The 16239-nt window shown below is 54.9% G+C and overlaps 1 protein-coding gene across 1 annotated transcript; it reads right to left on the reverse strand.

The window, feature by feature from the left end:
• Positions 1–2259: 2259 nt before the first annotated feature.
• On the reverse strand, positions 2260–14358 carry HMOX1 (heme oxygenase 1). The gene is made up of 7 exons (XM_048218108.2): positions 14282–14358; positions 12712–12849; positions 8708–9797; positions 7413–7533; positions 4889–5380; positions 4139–4238; positions 2260–2989 (listed from the first exon to the last, which is right to left on the reverse strand). Exons 3-7 carry the CDS (start codon positions 8728–8730, stop codon positions 2859–2861), a joined length of 867 nt encoding a protein of 288 aa, XP_048074065.1. The 5' UTR covers positions 8731–9797; positions 12712–12849; positions 14282–14358; the 3' UTR covers positions 2260–2858.
• Between the last annotated feature and the right edge of the window lie 1881 nt (positions 14359–16239).

The following is a 16239-nucleotide window of genomic DNA, read 5'->3' on the forward strand; positions in this document are numbered from 1 at the left end:
CCGCCTCCCGGGCCGGCCACCGGAGCCGATTGGCTGCGGGGCGCATGACGTCATGTCCCTGGCCTCCTTCCGGGCTCCATTTTCTAGGCCGGACAATTTGGCGCGAAACTTCTGACCCGGGAGGAAGCGGAGGCGCGGCGCGGGCGCAAAGATGGCGGAGGGGCGGCCTTCGGCCCCGAGCTGCGCGCGTGTTCGAGGGCTTCCCGTGTACACTCCTCGGGCCTTTTTACAAGTCTCCTGAGAAAATGACCGCCCGCAGAGCGAGGGGCTGGGAGACCTGGGGGTTCAGAAGCCGTTGCTGCCCCCTGCGCCGAGCCCTCCCTGTCACAGGCGCGCAGAATGTCGGAGAGGACTCAGAAATAAGTCACCTCTGGGCCCGAAATCGTCCCAACCTTGGGACTCAAGGATGTTTTCTTAGACCCAAAGGGTGATACCTTTTTTCGTTGTAGAAGACTTCTCATTACTTGGCAATGCTTAAAATTCGCGAAAATTCCCGATCAGATACCCAAGCTAGCTTGAAAAACGGCAAGATGTGGCAAAACTCGGCGCTCTCCAGCAGCAAGGAGGGCGGCGTTCTCTCTCTTCCCTTCTTTTCCAGCCCCACCCTCCAGATGAACAACTGGAAATAATGTATTCCTTTTGCCACAGTCACGGAATCGTGCACGCGCAGTGTGTAAAATACGTGCACGTTTACAGTGTATTAAAAAAATCAACAAATGAATCTAACACTTGCTTTTCTCATTAATACTTCGGGAGGTTCCTCTGAAGACAGAACAGATTTAACTCTTTCAATTCTTTTTTTCTTAGTAATCTCTATACCCAATGTGGGACTCGAACTCAGGATCCCGACATTTAGAGTTGCATGCTTTGGGGACAGAGCCAGCCAGGCGCCCAACTCATCCTCTTTTAACAGCTACTGAGTCTCCATAGTATGAATAGAATACAGACTATTTGGCATTTTCCTACGAGTAGAATCAGAGTGCTTTGCTTCTGTCTCTCCCCTCCCTCCTTTCCCTTTATCACCACAAATAATGAACATCGATGTCCCTTTCACAGAAAGCTGGGAAGTAGGCCTAGGGTGGGAAGAGCTACAGCGGCTGTTTGAAGCCTGCTCTTGGCAAACATAATCTCATCAACTGTGGCTCCTGGGCCTGGTTGCACTTCGGAATCTCTCCGGGAACTTTTCACAAACACGATTCCAGAGTCCTGCCCCAGGTCTGCAGACTCAGAAACTCTCGGGTGGGGCCCAAGGTCCCCTGGTGATTCTGACGCCACCGTCCACACACTGGCATTCAGACACCCCTGGGCCCTCCACCAGCTGCGGGACGTAGGTGTATTAGGTGAACAAAAGGAGACGAGGGACTCGTCCAAGGTTCCAGGCTTGGTGACGAAGCCAGGCCTGGGCACAAAGCTCTCCTGACTCCCTGTCCTCAGGTACTCGTGGTGTTAAGGAGACAGACGCTTTGTCTTCTGCTTCCCCAACTACACCTTCGGGGAGGGGTTTTCGTTTTCCCAAATTGGGAAGCCGCACTCTTAATATTTCAGTGGCTCTCACAACTTAGGCCTGTGAGGGGTGGGGAGGGGAAATGTGGATTTTAGAGCTGCACAGACCTGGTTTAAATCCTTCCTGCCCCCCGGACTGGTAACACCCCTCACAGATTTGCTGCCAGGATTAAATGAGGGGGGACACGGGGGAAGTGACTCACAACACAAAAACATTTAGCAGATATCACAAAGCCCCGATCGCCCTCATGTCATAATAGGAGCTAATGTGGTAAGAGGTGGCATTTTACCCGCATCTCATTTGCTTCTCGAGACAGGCAGGTGAGGGGGGTCTCCCTGTATTCATGTTGCAGGTGACAGAACTGAGCCCCAGAGAGGTTAACTAACTTCAAAGGCAAAGCTACAAAGCAGAGTGGCTCCAGGGATTGGAACCCAGGGATCTCAATGGAGTCCCAAAGATGCACTGTACCGACTAGGTCAATTTTATCCCATAATTGGCTCATTTCAGCCTACCAGGGCAACGCCGTCCTCCCTAAGACTGAGTCTTGCATCACACAAGGTTCGACACAAAGATTCACACACCACCCGCCTAAAGCTCAGCCCCCACATTCTCAGAACAGAGACCAACACCGGAGACTGGTCCCTTCCACCCCCCCCCACCTTCACCCCTTCTCCCCACCAGGGACTCAAGACACAAGCGGGGACAAGTTCAGCTCCCCAAGGGTAACCGAGCCCAAGAAAAACACTTCAAGTTACTATGAGGCACTGGAGTTTATTATTTCACACGAAAGTTAGAGGCCAAGGCCACAGTGTTGTTAAACACCTCCCCCTCCCCACCCACCCCCCGAAAACTCACCCCAACTCTGCTATAAAAACAGGACATAACAACATACCACAGTTCAGGTGGAGCCAGGAACAAAAAGTGGCTCCAACAAAAACAAGACAGACACAAGACGCAACATCTTTGCACGTTTATATAAAACTCGCCACGGCCCACAGAGAAAGCGGTCATGACATGTCACAGAGACCGTGAACCCAGGGCACTGGGAGGTTCAAGACAGCTGCCACTTCTGGCCATGCCTTCTGGGCTCTGCTGCAGGAACTGGGAGTGCTCAGGGGCCAGGCAGGACGCCTGACCCCACTCTGCAAGTTCACGTCCATGAGCTGGATGTGCTTTTGGTTGGGGAGGAGGCCACAGACTCCCCTTCCAAAGAGAGGGATGCAGGGACAGGGCGGGGGGCACACACAGCCCCCCATGCCTAAGGTAAGGGAGCCAGCCGAAAGACATTCCCTCTCCAGAAAGAGGGCCCTCAGTTGGACAGAGTTCACAGCGTAAAGAGCCAGAGCCCTTGCGTTCACATGACATAAAGCCCCACAGCAACCGTTGCCACCAGAAAGCTGAGCGTAAGGACCCATCGGAGGAGCGGTGCCTGGGACAGAAGGCTGGGCTGGGGCTTCCCTCTGGGAGTCTCCGTGGGAGCTGAGTCTGAAAGAAAGGGGGGGGCAATGTCACCAACAGGGGGACGGATGGGGGGTGTGGGAGGTCACAGAAACATACAGCAAAAGGACCTCAAGGAGCCCTCTGGCCACTGCTTGGATACCTTCAAAGACAGGGAGCTCACTACTTCTCCAAGCTGTCCACTTTTCCATTTTCACCCAGCCCACATTGTGAGAACACCCCCTCCAGGGGCACGAGGGGAGCCCGCTCTGAGAACTGCTGCAGGAGGGTAAAGACCCCTCTCCCTACCAAGTAGCCCATCCCGTCACGACCGGCCTCATGCCCACGTTCCCAGGCACAATTCCACCACCAACAGAGGGTTCCACGTGGTCCCGACTCAGGTGGGGAAGCCACAGGGCAGGTGGGAGAGGGTGGCTCCAGGAGCAAAGTCCTCAGTAACCTGCCAAGCAGGCGGCTAGGCTTCCCCTCTCTGTTCAGCCACCCCCAAAGCCCCCATCCCACCCACACGTGTGTCAGATTCGGCTAGAGTACATTTCCTGAAGCACTTTGGTCTTTCTGGAAGTTTTCCAGATGTTTTCTTAGCACATGTCCCTCTCTGAGGCACACGAGGGAGGGACTGACACGTAGTAAGATCCGGGCTTTCCTTGTCTTCCCAGTGTCCCATGCCACGGTAATAGCTAGAACTGGTCCCAGACACCCCACCCCACATCAGGGGGTCTCTGCTCAGGAACGAGGAAAGGGCCAAGAAAAGAACCTAAATTAAGAGGCTTTGCCCATGGGGCGCCTGGGTGGCTCAGTCGGTTGAGCGTCTGACTCTTGATCTCAGCCCGGGCCACAACCTCAGGTCACGAGTTCAAGCCCCACGTCGGGCTCCACACACACAAAGAGAGGCTCTGCCCATGACCTCTGCGGGTCCTTTGTGTGCACGTCTGTACTTCTAGCCAGTGAACTAGAACTTGGCGACCCCCTTGATTTTAGAGATGGGGAAGGACTGAGGTGTGGAGAGGCCGCACAGCTGGGCCTGAGCCACACTCTGAAGGATGGCCCCGGGCCCCTGCGCCTTCCTTCTCATTTAGAACACTCAGAAGACGGGACAGCCAAGAGGTACTGGCACAGACAGCTGGGCCCTGGGCTCCCCTCCCGCAGAGCCCATCCCCGGGGTGGGGGGGGGCTCACCTTGCGCCCCGCTGCCGACCCGCCGGCGCAGCCCCGGGGCCTGCGAGGGGCTCCGGTCCTCAGCGTCCCGGCCCAGCAGCTCCTGCAGCTCCTCGAACAGCTGAGAAAACACACACAAGCCCGCCCCGGTGAGAGAGGGCGCCGGGCCCCGGCCGAAGGTGCTATTTTAAGTTGTGTTAGGGTTGAGGACTTCACGAAATCGTTAAGAAAAATCTTGAGCCGTCCTGTTCCTGTCACCCAGCTTTGAAGAGAAACTGCGACAGGTGCATCTGTGTCACCTGGCGGCTCCCCCCACGTGCTGGCAGGTAGTCAGCATCCTGCCGTGAGGACACCCTATGCATCATGCCCTTCTCCCGTGTCCTGGCCACACCTGCGCCACCTGGGACCCCCACGGTGCCCACCAGGCCACACACCCGTGCACACACAACGTGAGTGTCGTACAACTGTGCCCGTCACATCCCCAGAGAACACGATGGACATGACCGGGCCGGCGCTGTGCCGGCTCCTGCCATCAGGACTGGATCGGCGGAAACTCACTGGACCCTCCCAACAACTCGAAGAGGCGGGTCCTAAGAGATCCTTAGTTTTACAGGTGGGGCCGTTGAGGTAAGCTCCCCCCGCTAGTCGGTGGCAGGACTGGAGGCCACGCGCTTACCCACAGCCCGAAGCACCCCCGCCGTGGAGGAGCACGAGCCGCGGGGTGGGGGTGGGGGGGCAGACAGCGACCACCGCAGGCCACCAGCCCCTCACCTGAATGTTGAGCAGAAATGCAGTCTTAGCCTCTTCAAGGACCCTCTGCCTGACCTCGGGGGTCATCTCCAGAGTGTTCATGCGGGAGCGGTAGAGCTGCTTGAACTTGGTGGCGCTGGCGATGCTGGGGAAGGAGAAGAAGTCCACGCCCTCCCCGGAGGCGGGCAGGTCCAGGGCCTTCTGCGCGATCTTCTTGAGGACCTGGCCCCCCGACAGGTCGCCGAGGTAGCGGGTGTAGGCGTGGGCCACCAGCAGCTCTGGCTCCTCGCGCCCCACCTCCTGGAGTCGCTGCACGTAGCGCCGCGTGGCCTGCGTGTAGGGGATGGCCTCCTGCCAGCGGGGGCCGTACCAGAAGGCCATGTCCCGCTCCAGGGCGGCCTTGCGGTGCAGCTCCTCCGGGAAGTAAAGGGGGGCGTAGACCGGGTTGTCCTTGTTGCGCTCGATCTCCTCCTCCAGGGCCACGTAGACGTGGTACAGAGAGGCCATCACCAGCTGGAACGGTCAGACGGGCAGGTCAAGCTGCTGGCCGCGTGTGAGAACCCCATCCAGCCCCTTCGCTGCTGCCTTGGCCAGACCCTCGGGACCTCCCCAGGCGGGGCTCCCACCTCCTGCTGGCCCCCTGTACCCTCTGTGCACTGCAGACAGAGGGCGGGTCAGGGGAACATTCAACCATGCGCTTGCTGAACCTAAAAGCCTTTTATTCCACTGGACGAGCATGCAGCCTAACTTACTCCTTATAAAAACCCAACAGAGGAGCTGCTATCCCCGCTTTACAGAAAAGGAAACTAAAGTTTGGAGAGGATAGGAGATGGTGAGACCTCACAGCTAGCAAGAAATGAAACTGGAGTCAGGCCCAGGCGTTGCTAGGAGCCAGCAGAGCTCTGGAGCAAGGGAAGATCTGAAAGAAAGCATTCACGGGAGCCTCCCGGCGCCTCTGGACTTTGACCTCTGGGTAACTATCTGTGGGGCCGATTTTCCTTCCCAGAGACCCACTCTGAACTCCACCATCCCCAGAGGCTGGGCTGGGGGGGACCGGCCCAGCATACCTTGGCTTGGGGATCTCCCGTTACACATTAATCCTCTAGTCTGAGTTTGAAGGAGGACAAAGTTTAGATGTTCTGGTTGAGGTTTCCAAGTTATTTCTAGCCATCAACCTTCTCAATGGGACAGAAAGCCAGGCAGCCTGACCCAAGACAGCCTGGGTTATACAGTGTGCCCACCTGGCTCTAACCTCGCCTCAGCCAATCGTGGGCTATGTGACTTGGGTAAGCCGCTCACCCTCTCCGGGTGATTGAAGGGCTGAGTGTCAAGTCAAGCCTTGGTCCCCTCCCCTGCCAAAGGGGACAATGATGTCCTCAAGGGGGCTGATGTGACACCCAAGGCCAAGTACTAGACACGGGCTGGCCCTTGGCCCTCAGTTCCGAGGCTGTGGTGATAAATGCCCCCTCCATCAGCGGCACCTATGTGAGCGCTGGGTTCTCGCCCGGATCTCCGTGCCTACTTTGAACTCAGTGGCTTAGAGGCAAGATCCAAAGTCCCAGTGGCTGGGGATGGGATACCCCGGCAGCCACCTCCCTGGCTGCCCCCAGCCACAGCCCAACAACTGGGTGTATGCCATCTCTGTGAGAGAGGGAGGAGGAGGACGGGGAGAGGGAGCCGAGACTAGACGCAGAAGTCACAGGAGGTAGCCGAGGGCCCGACCCCCTAGAACGGCATGACACGTGTCACGGAAGCAGGTCTCCGGTCAGAAGCAGGGGGAGGGTGCAGATTGCAAAAGGGAGAGGTGTGAGGAGTCGGGGGATCGAGCTCCCCACCCCAGCACCCTCTGGTCCACCTGAACACACCTCTCCTCACATGATGTCTGAATGCGCGACACCTGCCCGATTGTTCGAGTGCCTGCCTTCTATTTGCACGAATTCCTCAGCCGTGCTGGGAAACAGCAAAATCCGTGCCTAGCAGGGAGCGGGTGCTTAACAAGAGCCCACGGTCACGATCCCACTTCACGGAGGAGATGCCCGCAATCTTACTGCGAGGAAGAGGTTGTGCTCGGGCTCAACCCATGCCACCCCGTGCCTTCAGAGGCACATCAGAATTGGGTCAGGAGCCCCAGATCTGAAGGGAGAGCAGCGTCAGCTGGATGTCAGCCTTTCCCATAGACTCCCGCCAGCGACTTCACCTCTCTGGGCCTGCCCTTCCTCCTCTTCCTTACCCAGAGCTGAAGCACAGATTAGACATGAAGTGCCTAAAATGCCCAGCCCAGAACAGGTGCTCAGTTGACGGCTCTAGGGCCCCAGCCCCTCCACGGCCCTACCTAGCAGCCTGTGAATTCGCTGTGTGACCTTGAGTAGGTCACCCGCCCTCTTGAAGCCTCAATGTCCTCTGCAAAACGATTCCCTTGGACATGCCTGTCTGGTCCCTCAGCATCCCTGGTCCGAATCCCCACTTAAACCACTGGCCTGAGCGCCTCGGACACACTCACACCCGTCACACCCTCCAGCAGGGCTGGTCCCACCGGGCCACGTACCTTAAAGCCTTTTCGGGTCACCTGGCCCTTCTGGAAGTTCTTCATGAACTCGGCATTCTCCGCCTGGACGTGCACCTCCTTGGTGGCCTCCTTCAGGGCCTCTGACAAATCCTCGGGCATGCTGCAGAGGGGAGGGAGGGAGGGTGAACAAGCGTGGCTCTGAGCAGGGGTCCTCCCAACGCTGAGCTCCTGAGGGTGCCGCCTGCCCTATCAGCAGGCCTTCCAGCGGTATCAGGCTTCTCTGCAGAAATCAGTCCAGCCCGCCATCTAATACACAGGCTACATTCCCAACTGCCTCAGGACGCAGCCCCATCAACCCGCTCCAAGTCATTCGACCAACTGCGAAATCCTGGTACCAGTTATTGTTGGGGGGGGGAAGGAGGGCTTGCAACGCCGAGGGAGAAGTAGCCCCGGCAGTATGAACATTCATATTTTACACCATAATTGCTCTGATTGACTTTAGACCCAAGATTTAATTCATTAACTCTGTTGAGCTTTCAGATATAAATCCGTTATAATTTTATGCTCATCATAAAAGCGCTTGGGTTAAAAAAAAAACTCTGCAAAACTCTGTTTTACTCAAAGAAAAAGTCCCTTTGTGGGAGTGTTTCTGCCCTATGTCCGTCTCCACCTCCCACGGAATTGTCATTTCTCCTTTCTCTCCTGCACCCTTTCCAGAAACATCACCCCTGCTCTGCACGGGCTCATCAAACTCTTGGGAGAAGGGAAGGACACCTGCTAGCTGGGGGCCCTTGGGCTTCTTCCCTCCCTGCACTGTGCAGGCCTCATCTGTAAATGGGGATAGGACAGCCACGGTGGTGTCTTGTTCAGGTACTGGACCGCTAGTAGGAGGAAGACGTGGCCACCAGGGGGCTCTGGTAAGAGAGCCAGCCACTGTCACCCAGGCTCCTGAGCAGCCCGGGGGATTCTAGATTAAGCAGAGAGCACCTCCAAGGATATTAAAAAGTCCAAAATAAAATAATAATAATAATAATAATAATAATAATAATAATAATAATAATAAAAACATGTATACCATAGAGACACTTCCATCTGGTCACCCACCCGGTGCCAGGGAGCCGGACGTGTAAATCACCTTTCATCCCTCCAACGACCCCACCGGACGAGACCGAAACCCGGCTCCTCCCTCAGTCCAAAGCCCAAGGGACTCAGCGAAGAGGTTTCCCCGCTCTGTCTCAGGGAGGGACTGGAGACGAGAGCCAGGCGGCACGGCAGCGGCTGCCCGCCCGGGAGAGGCTGGCCCCCGCGCCCCGCGCCCCGCGCCCCGCGCTTGCCTGGCGGGCTGCGGGCGCTCCATGCTGCGGCGCTCGGTGCTGGCTCCGGTGCTGGCTCCGACGTCTCCGGACGCGCAGGAGGACGTACGAGAGTGACGGTGCCGAGCGCGGCCGCGCCGTCCATTTATCCCAGGAGCGGATCACGTGGCGGCGGCCAGCAGCTGATCCCCACATTCGGCCCGACGTTGCAACACCCGCGCCGCGCCCGCCCTAGGCCAGCGGGGGTGGAGGGGGAGCGGTCATATGACCCAAGGAAAACAAAGCAATTTAAAACAGGACGCTTAAAACACACACACACACACACACACACACACACACACACACACACACACACAAAACACTCTTCTGGAAATCTGAGCAGCCCTGTGATTGCGTCCTTCCAGAGGCCCCCATGCCAGGATGGGACTTGCGCACCCTAGGATTCTGAAAGGTCCAGAAAGCTAGGAGGCGTGCGTCTCAGAGCAGGAGGCTAGAGGGCAATGGCCCGGACTTAACAGCCCCAGACCCTGCCTGCTGTCTCCTCCTGCCCGGTGCTGGGAGCCTGCTCTCCCTAGATGTCACCTCTCCCCAGGGGACCCTCTGCTGACAGCCTGCCTCCTCATTCTCACTTTATTTAGGGCCTTTTTTTTTTTTTGAGCCCTACTAAGTGTTAGAGACTGTACTGTGTTTATGGTTCATCCCTACAACTATTCTGTGGGGTAGATCACCGCCCCTCTACGGATGGGGAAACTGAGGCAGGGGGTGATGAAGTGGCGTTCCCAGGGTCACACATAAAGCTGGAAACTGGGACCCAAACCTGGGAGTGTGTCGAAGTCTGCCCTCCTCCTCCAAGCTGTCTTAGCACTTGGTACACACGCAACCTGAGAGCCATGCCCATCACACAAACTACTTCCCTGCTTGCATGCCTAGGGCGCGCTTCCAGAACTTGGCACAGCCGACTCCTCTCTTCGCAGGGCCAGCCCTATCAGAGCTACTGTGGAACTAGGTCTGCAGGAGATGGATCACTGCAGACTGGGGGAGAGCAGTCACGTGGTGAGCCCCGGTGAGAAAAATGGGATGATTCCAGAAGTCCTGTCCCAGTGCCACCATTCTGGGTTCCAAATGAAAAAACAAAAACACAAACAGAAAACCAATGATAAAAAGGTGACTTTGGCTCAGGACAGGGATGCTGTTTGGAAATGGAGGTAGCAAGCGCCCCACATCTGAAAAAATGCAAGTCAGGCTTGAGCATGGTCTGTCAAGCATGGAGTCCCCCCCCTCCCCCCCCGGGGGACTGGGACTGCGGTGGCTGAGTCCTGCCGTTCCTTCCATCCGCGCATGTCGAGGAGGCCCTGATGCTTGGAGACAGTCCTCGAGAGGTCTATCTAATCCAAGGTCAGAGTTCTGGCCCACGAGCCACCCTCTTCCAGGGTCAGTTACCTGAGTGTCAGTCACCAAATCAATCCGGCGATCGGGAGGTTGCTGAGCTTCCAGAAACAGGGGCTATGTCAAGGAGTTTAGTCTATAAACTATAGAACCACCTCTGCTTCTGTGAACAGTAGTCACCACACTAATAGCTAATATTCACCGAGCACAGACTGCACAGCTACGCTCTAAACACACGCATCAGCTCATTCAGTCCTCACAGTTACCCCATAAGGTTGGTAGTATTATTCCCATTTTACAAATGAGAAAACCAAGGCACAGAAGTTAAGGTTTTGAACCCAGGCAGTCTGTGACAAAGATTTCAAAACTTGAAGGTGAGGTGTCCTCTCCCAGAGAGGACAAGATTCACAGAGGTCAGAAGTAGAGCCGTAGCTACTAGAAGATTAAAAAAAAAAAAAAAAGTTGTCAACGGGCACCTGGGTGACTCACTTGGTTAAGCATCTGCCTTCAGCTCAGGTCATGATCCCAGAGTCCTGGGATCCAGCCCCAAGTCTGCTTCTCCCTCTCTCTCTTTGCCCCTCCCCCCTACTTGTGTGTGCTCGAGCTCTCTCTCTCTTTCAAATAAATAAATAAAATCTTAAAAAAAAAGAAATTGTAGAAATTGTTGCCAAGAATTGTCTAGAAATGGGGGCTCTTAGAAACCAACGGCCTCATTAGAATGCAAGTTTCCTGGAGGGCAGGGACTTTGCTTTGTTCTGTAAATCCGGGAGTCTGGAATAATGCCTGGCAGGTAGCAGCGGTCAGCACTGACTGATTGGAAAGAATGAATAGATAAACCACAAGGTCTTTCTGGTAAACATGATAATATTACTAGGCTGCCCCGAAAGGGCAGGAATCAAGTTACAAACTGCAATCTCAGCCAATTTTAGGGAGCACTTTCCATGGGCAGAGGCTTTACGTGCAGGATTTCATTTAATCCTGGCATCGGCCTTCCCGGTTATTGTCGGTTTCATCTCCATTTCGTCCACGTAGACACGAAGGCACAGAGAGGTTAGTAGCTTTCCCAAGTCACACAGCTAGTGACAGCAGAGCTGGGATTCCACCCACAGTGCTTTGAAGCCAGAGCCCCTGCTCCTGACCCCCTCGTCACATGCCCTGTCACAGAGGGGCCCATCCGTGCCCCCGGAATTTGGGGGATAAGAGTGTTAAGGTCTGAGAACTTCCCTTCAGCACATCCAGAGCTTGTCAATTCAGGAACCCCAGAAAGTAACGCTTGTGTGATCTGATTCCTTCTTATTTAACATGGGGGAGCAGAGGCCCCAAGTGGGGACCATTTGCCCAGGCTGTGACAACACAGAGCTCTCAGTGACCACAGGTTCCTGGCTCCCAGTCCAGGTTTGCTTCTCATTCTAACTGCTGCCCTAAGAGTCCTGGACTTGGCCTGAACAGACCCCCCACACCGACAACCCCAGGGCAGAGGAGGCCGGGGCAGAGCTGATCTGGCTCTTTCCTCTGTCCCAGTGTTGAGTTTGTGGTCCTTCTGTGTGCTGATTCAGCTTCCCGACTTCCCCTTCCCTGTCCTCAAGCAACCGGAATGTTCCAAATAGTATTCTCTCTCCTCCTGTGGTAAGCTGAATAATGCACCGCCTGCCCCCCACCCCAAGGACGTCTGCATCCGAATCCCCAGAACCTTTGACTATGTTACCTTACATGGCAACAAGGATTCTGCAGATGCAGTTAATTTAAGGGTCTTGAGATGGGGAGATTATCCGGGATTATCCCCACGGGCCTAATGTAATCACAGAAATCCTTCTGAGGGGGAGGCTGAAGGGTCACAGTACAGAACGGGACATGAAAAGAGAAACAGGACACCAAGCCTGGAAGATGCTGGTGTCGAACATGGAGTCAGGGCCCATGAGCCAGGGAGGGCAGGAGGCCTCTAGAAGCTGGAGAAGGTGAGGAAGTCTTCCCCCTAGAACTCCAGAAGAAACACAGCCCTGTTGACCCATTTCAGGACTTCTGGCCTCCAGTTCTCTAGACAATAAACACGTGTCGCTTTATGCCACTACATTTGCAAGAATTTTTACAACAGCAACAGGAAAGGAGGATGGCCGCCCTCAAGGCCTGTCTTCCTCATCTGGGCAACAGAGGCTCAGCTTCGGGAAGCCGGACACAGATGGACAGAGCGACCCTGGGGGGTCCCCTTCAACGGCTCCTTTCTGTCATCTCCCAGCAGGACGCGGGCATTTCACCATCAGAGTTTGATTTCCTCGGAGAACCCATCCTCTCTTGTCCACGCCTTCCCCTCGGGGTCAAATGCTTGAGCGGCTGAAATGGGCGGGTTTTGCAGGAGCGCTAGAGATACAGGGCTGAAGAGGCTGGAAGCCCACCTTGACAGAGCCTGTGAGCTCAGGGTGCTAATGGAAGAAGCCTGGGACCAAGGGAAAATGATCCGGAATGGGGGCCGGGGGCCTGGGAGACCAACATGGGTAGCAACTGGAAAGAAATCCAGAGGTCTGCCCGTCAGCCAAGCATTCTTCCAAGCATGGTCTCATATCAGCCTCACCAAACCCAGGAGGTGGGCGTTCCTCTGCGGTGGGCAGAATCACAGCCCCCCAGAGATGCCTGTGCAATCCTACCTGGAACCTGGGACTATGTTATGTGACTGGTGGAATAGGCTCGTTGCCCTCTGCGCTTGTCTTCAAGGTTACAGACTTCACGGTCGGGGCAAACCTGCTGGATTCTCTGGGGTCCTGAAGGTTGAGAGCTTTCCCTGCCTGGAGGCAGAAGAGACAGGGCAGGAGGTCTGATGAAGGGTCAGAAGGACTCGGGGATCGCAGTGTTCAATCAGGGTCAGGTCAGGGCCGACTCACAGGCTGGGAGGTGCGGGAAGAAAGTTGTTTAGGGCAGCAGGGGGGAGGCAGGACCGAGGCCCGCTGGGGGGACAAACTGGGCAGCAGAGAGAGGGAGGGGCAGGCAGGAGAGCAGAGCTGGGGGAGCCGGGGACAGAGCCCCCCGGGGTCTGCGGGCTGTTGCAAGGACCTTCTGTAGGTAGGAGAGGCTGCAGGGTTTGCAGGGGGAGTGACAGGTCTCCCCTGGGATGGATCTCTGTGGATGCTGAGGGCAGAAGGCTGCCCAGCACCGTAATCCAGGGCTGGCACAGGGCAGGCTGAGAAGCAGCCGAGGACGTCCGCATTCTAAAGGCAGAGCCATCCAGAATGTCAGAAGAATAGGAAGTGGGATGTGGGGATGGAGAGGAGTCCCGGAGGACTTGGACTTGCCCTCTTACTGCCACGAGGGCCAATCGGCAGCTGAGTCTGGGACAAACCACCTTTGAGATGCCTGGGACAGGGCTTTGCAAACAACGTGCAAAGACTAGAGAGAAATTGGAGGCTTCTGCTCTTTTCTGGAAGCTTCACTTCTTCCGGACTGCTGTGACAGCTGCCCTTTCACCGAGACGGCTCCCAGGGAGGCCGAGGAAGTAGCCGGTGACTCAGCAAAATCTGCCTTCCCTCTGCTCTGAGGGCCCCCCTCCCAACAGTGACTCAGCAGAAACGCAGCTGCTCGAGGGCAATGTGGAAATCTCGACTCAGCACTCCGCGGGCACCGCCCGCCGCCGCTAGCCTGGAAAACAGAAGTGGTTTTGGACGGAGGGCGGGCCGGCCGTCTCCCAAGGCTCTAACGGTGAAAAACAGAGGTGAGGCCCCAGCTGAGGTTGGGGGACACGGGGTTTCTGGCCTGGGCTGGATGGTGTTCAGGGAGAGGCAGGAGACCCGCCTGGATGTCCTCAGGCAGGAGGCATCCCAAGTTAACAAGGTGACACAGGGTGTCCTGACCGCCCCCTAATCCACAAAGACCCAAGAGGACATGCCCTTGACCCAGCGGCGGGATCGGCCGGGAGAGGGAGCCCAGTGGGGAGGGGTGGCCTTTCTCAGCAAGGCAGACAAGCCCCAACCATAAAAACATCCTCAGACAGGACTGCAAAACACAGACGCTTTCTGGGTTACGAGTGCCCCAATATACAAGGCTGAAACCCCACGACACACTGGGAGAAAATGCCACACGTGTCACAGACAAGAGATTGAACGTTCCTAATATTAAAGAAGAAAGACAGGCCGCAAACGGAGTCACTTGCGCTAAGCCCCGAGTCAGCAAACCAAGGCTAACGTCTGACCTCATTTCAGTTTCTGCCTCTTCCAGGAATGTTACCTTTACCCCGTCGGTCTGGAGTCCTCTGGTCGGACCGGTGAGGTGATCAGCCTGGTAGATCCCCCTCACCACGCCTTCTGCTAAAGGAAGGCGACCTCGCCTGAAACAATCCATGCCTTGTTTCACTGCCCCTCCCCTGTTCTGCCTATAAAAACCCTTCAGAGCTCCTTCCTGTTTGCTGGATGGGATGCTGCCTGATTCCCAAATTACTGAATAAAGCCAATCTGATCTTGAAAGGTACTCAGTTGAATTTTGTTTTTTAACAGTCATAAAAGAGCTCCCCAAAGCAGTAGGACACATAGTCACCAGGAACTGTTAACATTTAATTCAGGGTGCTTATCACAGCCTCCTGAGAGGGCTGGGGAGCCAACGGCAGGTTCCAACCTGCCCCTGGAACACTTTTCTGCTCCTTATCTCCTTCAGTCCTCTGGCTCCGGATTTTGCAGATAAGGCGACTGTGACCACATCACCCCCTGTGGTCAGCACCCTTCAGTAGCTCCCATTGCCCTTGGGGTAACATGCAAGCTCCTTCGCCTGGCACACCTGGCCCTCCGCCCTCGGCCCTGGCCGCCTGTCCCCAAGGAGGGCCTCACCCCACCTGCTCCGTCACACCTTGCATGCCACTCTCAGAAATACCCCCTCGCAACTATCCAGGAACACATCCCTCTGGCCCTTTGCTCAGGGTGGTCCCTCCCACCTAGAATACACACCCCCCTCTTGCACTCCTTTGCCAAGTTATTCATTTCTCAAGACCCAGCCCAGAAACAGATTACAGACCTCAACGAAAGAGTGAAGCCTATAAAAACATAGAATGTATTACAAAGGAAAACCTCAGGGGACTTAGATTTGACAGATTTCTCAAATACGACACAAAAAGCACAAAATGTAAAAGAAAAAGTATTAATCAGCGGGACCTTATCAAAATGGACTTTTGCTCTTTAAATGACACTGTTATAAAATATAAGAGGCGAGCTAGAGACTAGGAGAAACTATTTGCAAACACATATCTGACAAGGGCCACGTCTCAAGAATACGTGAAGAACTTCTACGGTTCAATATTAAGAAGGCAAACAGGCCAATTTTTTTAAATGGGTAAAAAGTCTGAACAATTCATCAAAGGAGATATATGGATGCCAGCTAAGTGTGCGGCAAGATGTTCAAGTTCATGTTCGAGTCATAGGGGAAATTTAAATTACAGTGAGATAGCACTACACACCTATTTGAATGGCTAAAAATAAAAAGACGGACTACCCCCCCACCCCCGCTGTTTTGAGTGTAAAGCAACCAGGACCTTCCCTTTCTGCGGGGGTGAGGAGGGGATCTTAAAATGATACCTGTAGGGGTCAGAATATGCCACCTGGAAACATGCCACTTTGCATGAGGGTTATTTTGAGCTAAAGACAATTGAGAAACAGCAAATGCCAAAAAAAAAAAAAAAAAAGTAATCTGCCCTGAGCCTTTATTTGCCTAAAAGCAGGCTTAGACTCATCATCACCTGAGATGAAGCCAGACTCTTAACAGCTCAGAGATGGCACCCAGAGGAATCAAAACAATAAGGCTTAGTGTATTGACCCTTATCTTCCCTAAAATTCCCCCAAGTATTCACCCACACCTGCTGCTTGCTGCCCCTAAAAACCTCAACCCCTTTTCCTTCGCCTGCTCACTTCTCTGCAAATGTACTGGAAGGTTGACCCTTGAACCATACGGTTGGAACTGTGCAGATAGGCCCCCCCATACGGGGATTTTTTTTCCTGAAAAATACGGTACAGTACTGTAAATGTATTTTCTCTTCCATAAGGTTTTCTTTATTTTTTTATTATTTTTTTTATTTTTAAGTAATCGCTACTCCCGATGTGGGGCTCGAACTTACAACCCTGAAATCAAGCGTGGCACACTCTACCCACTAAGCCAGCCAGGTGCCCCTTCCTTATGATTATCTTAATAACATTTTCTTTTCT

Source organism: Ursus arctos, unplaced genomic scaffold (assembly GCF_023065955.2).
Source record: "Ursus arctos isolate Adak ecotype North America unplaced genomic scaffold, UrsArc2.0 scaffold_21, whole genome shotgun sequence".
Lineage (NCBI taxonomy): Eukaryota > Metazoa > Chordata > Mammalia > Carnivora > Ursidae > Ursus > Ursus arctos.

Coding starts and splice junctions, on each gene's coding strand:
- HMOX1 (XM_048218108.2), bottom strand. CDS start 8,730: ATGGAGCGCCCGCAGCCCGCCAG. Junction 4,239..4,888: donor CATTTCTGCTCAACATTCAG/GTGAGGGGCTGG, acceptor GTGTTTTCTCAG/CTGTTCGAGGAGCTGCAGGA. Junction 2,990..4,138: donor GGTCGGCAGCGGGGCGCAAG/GTGAGCCCCCCC, acceptor CCTTTCTTTCAG/ACTCAGCTCCCACGGAGACT.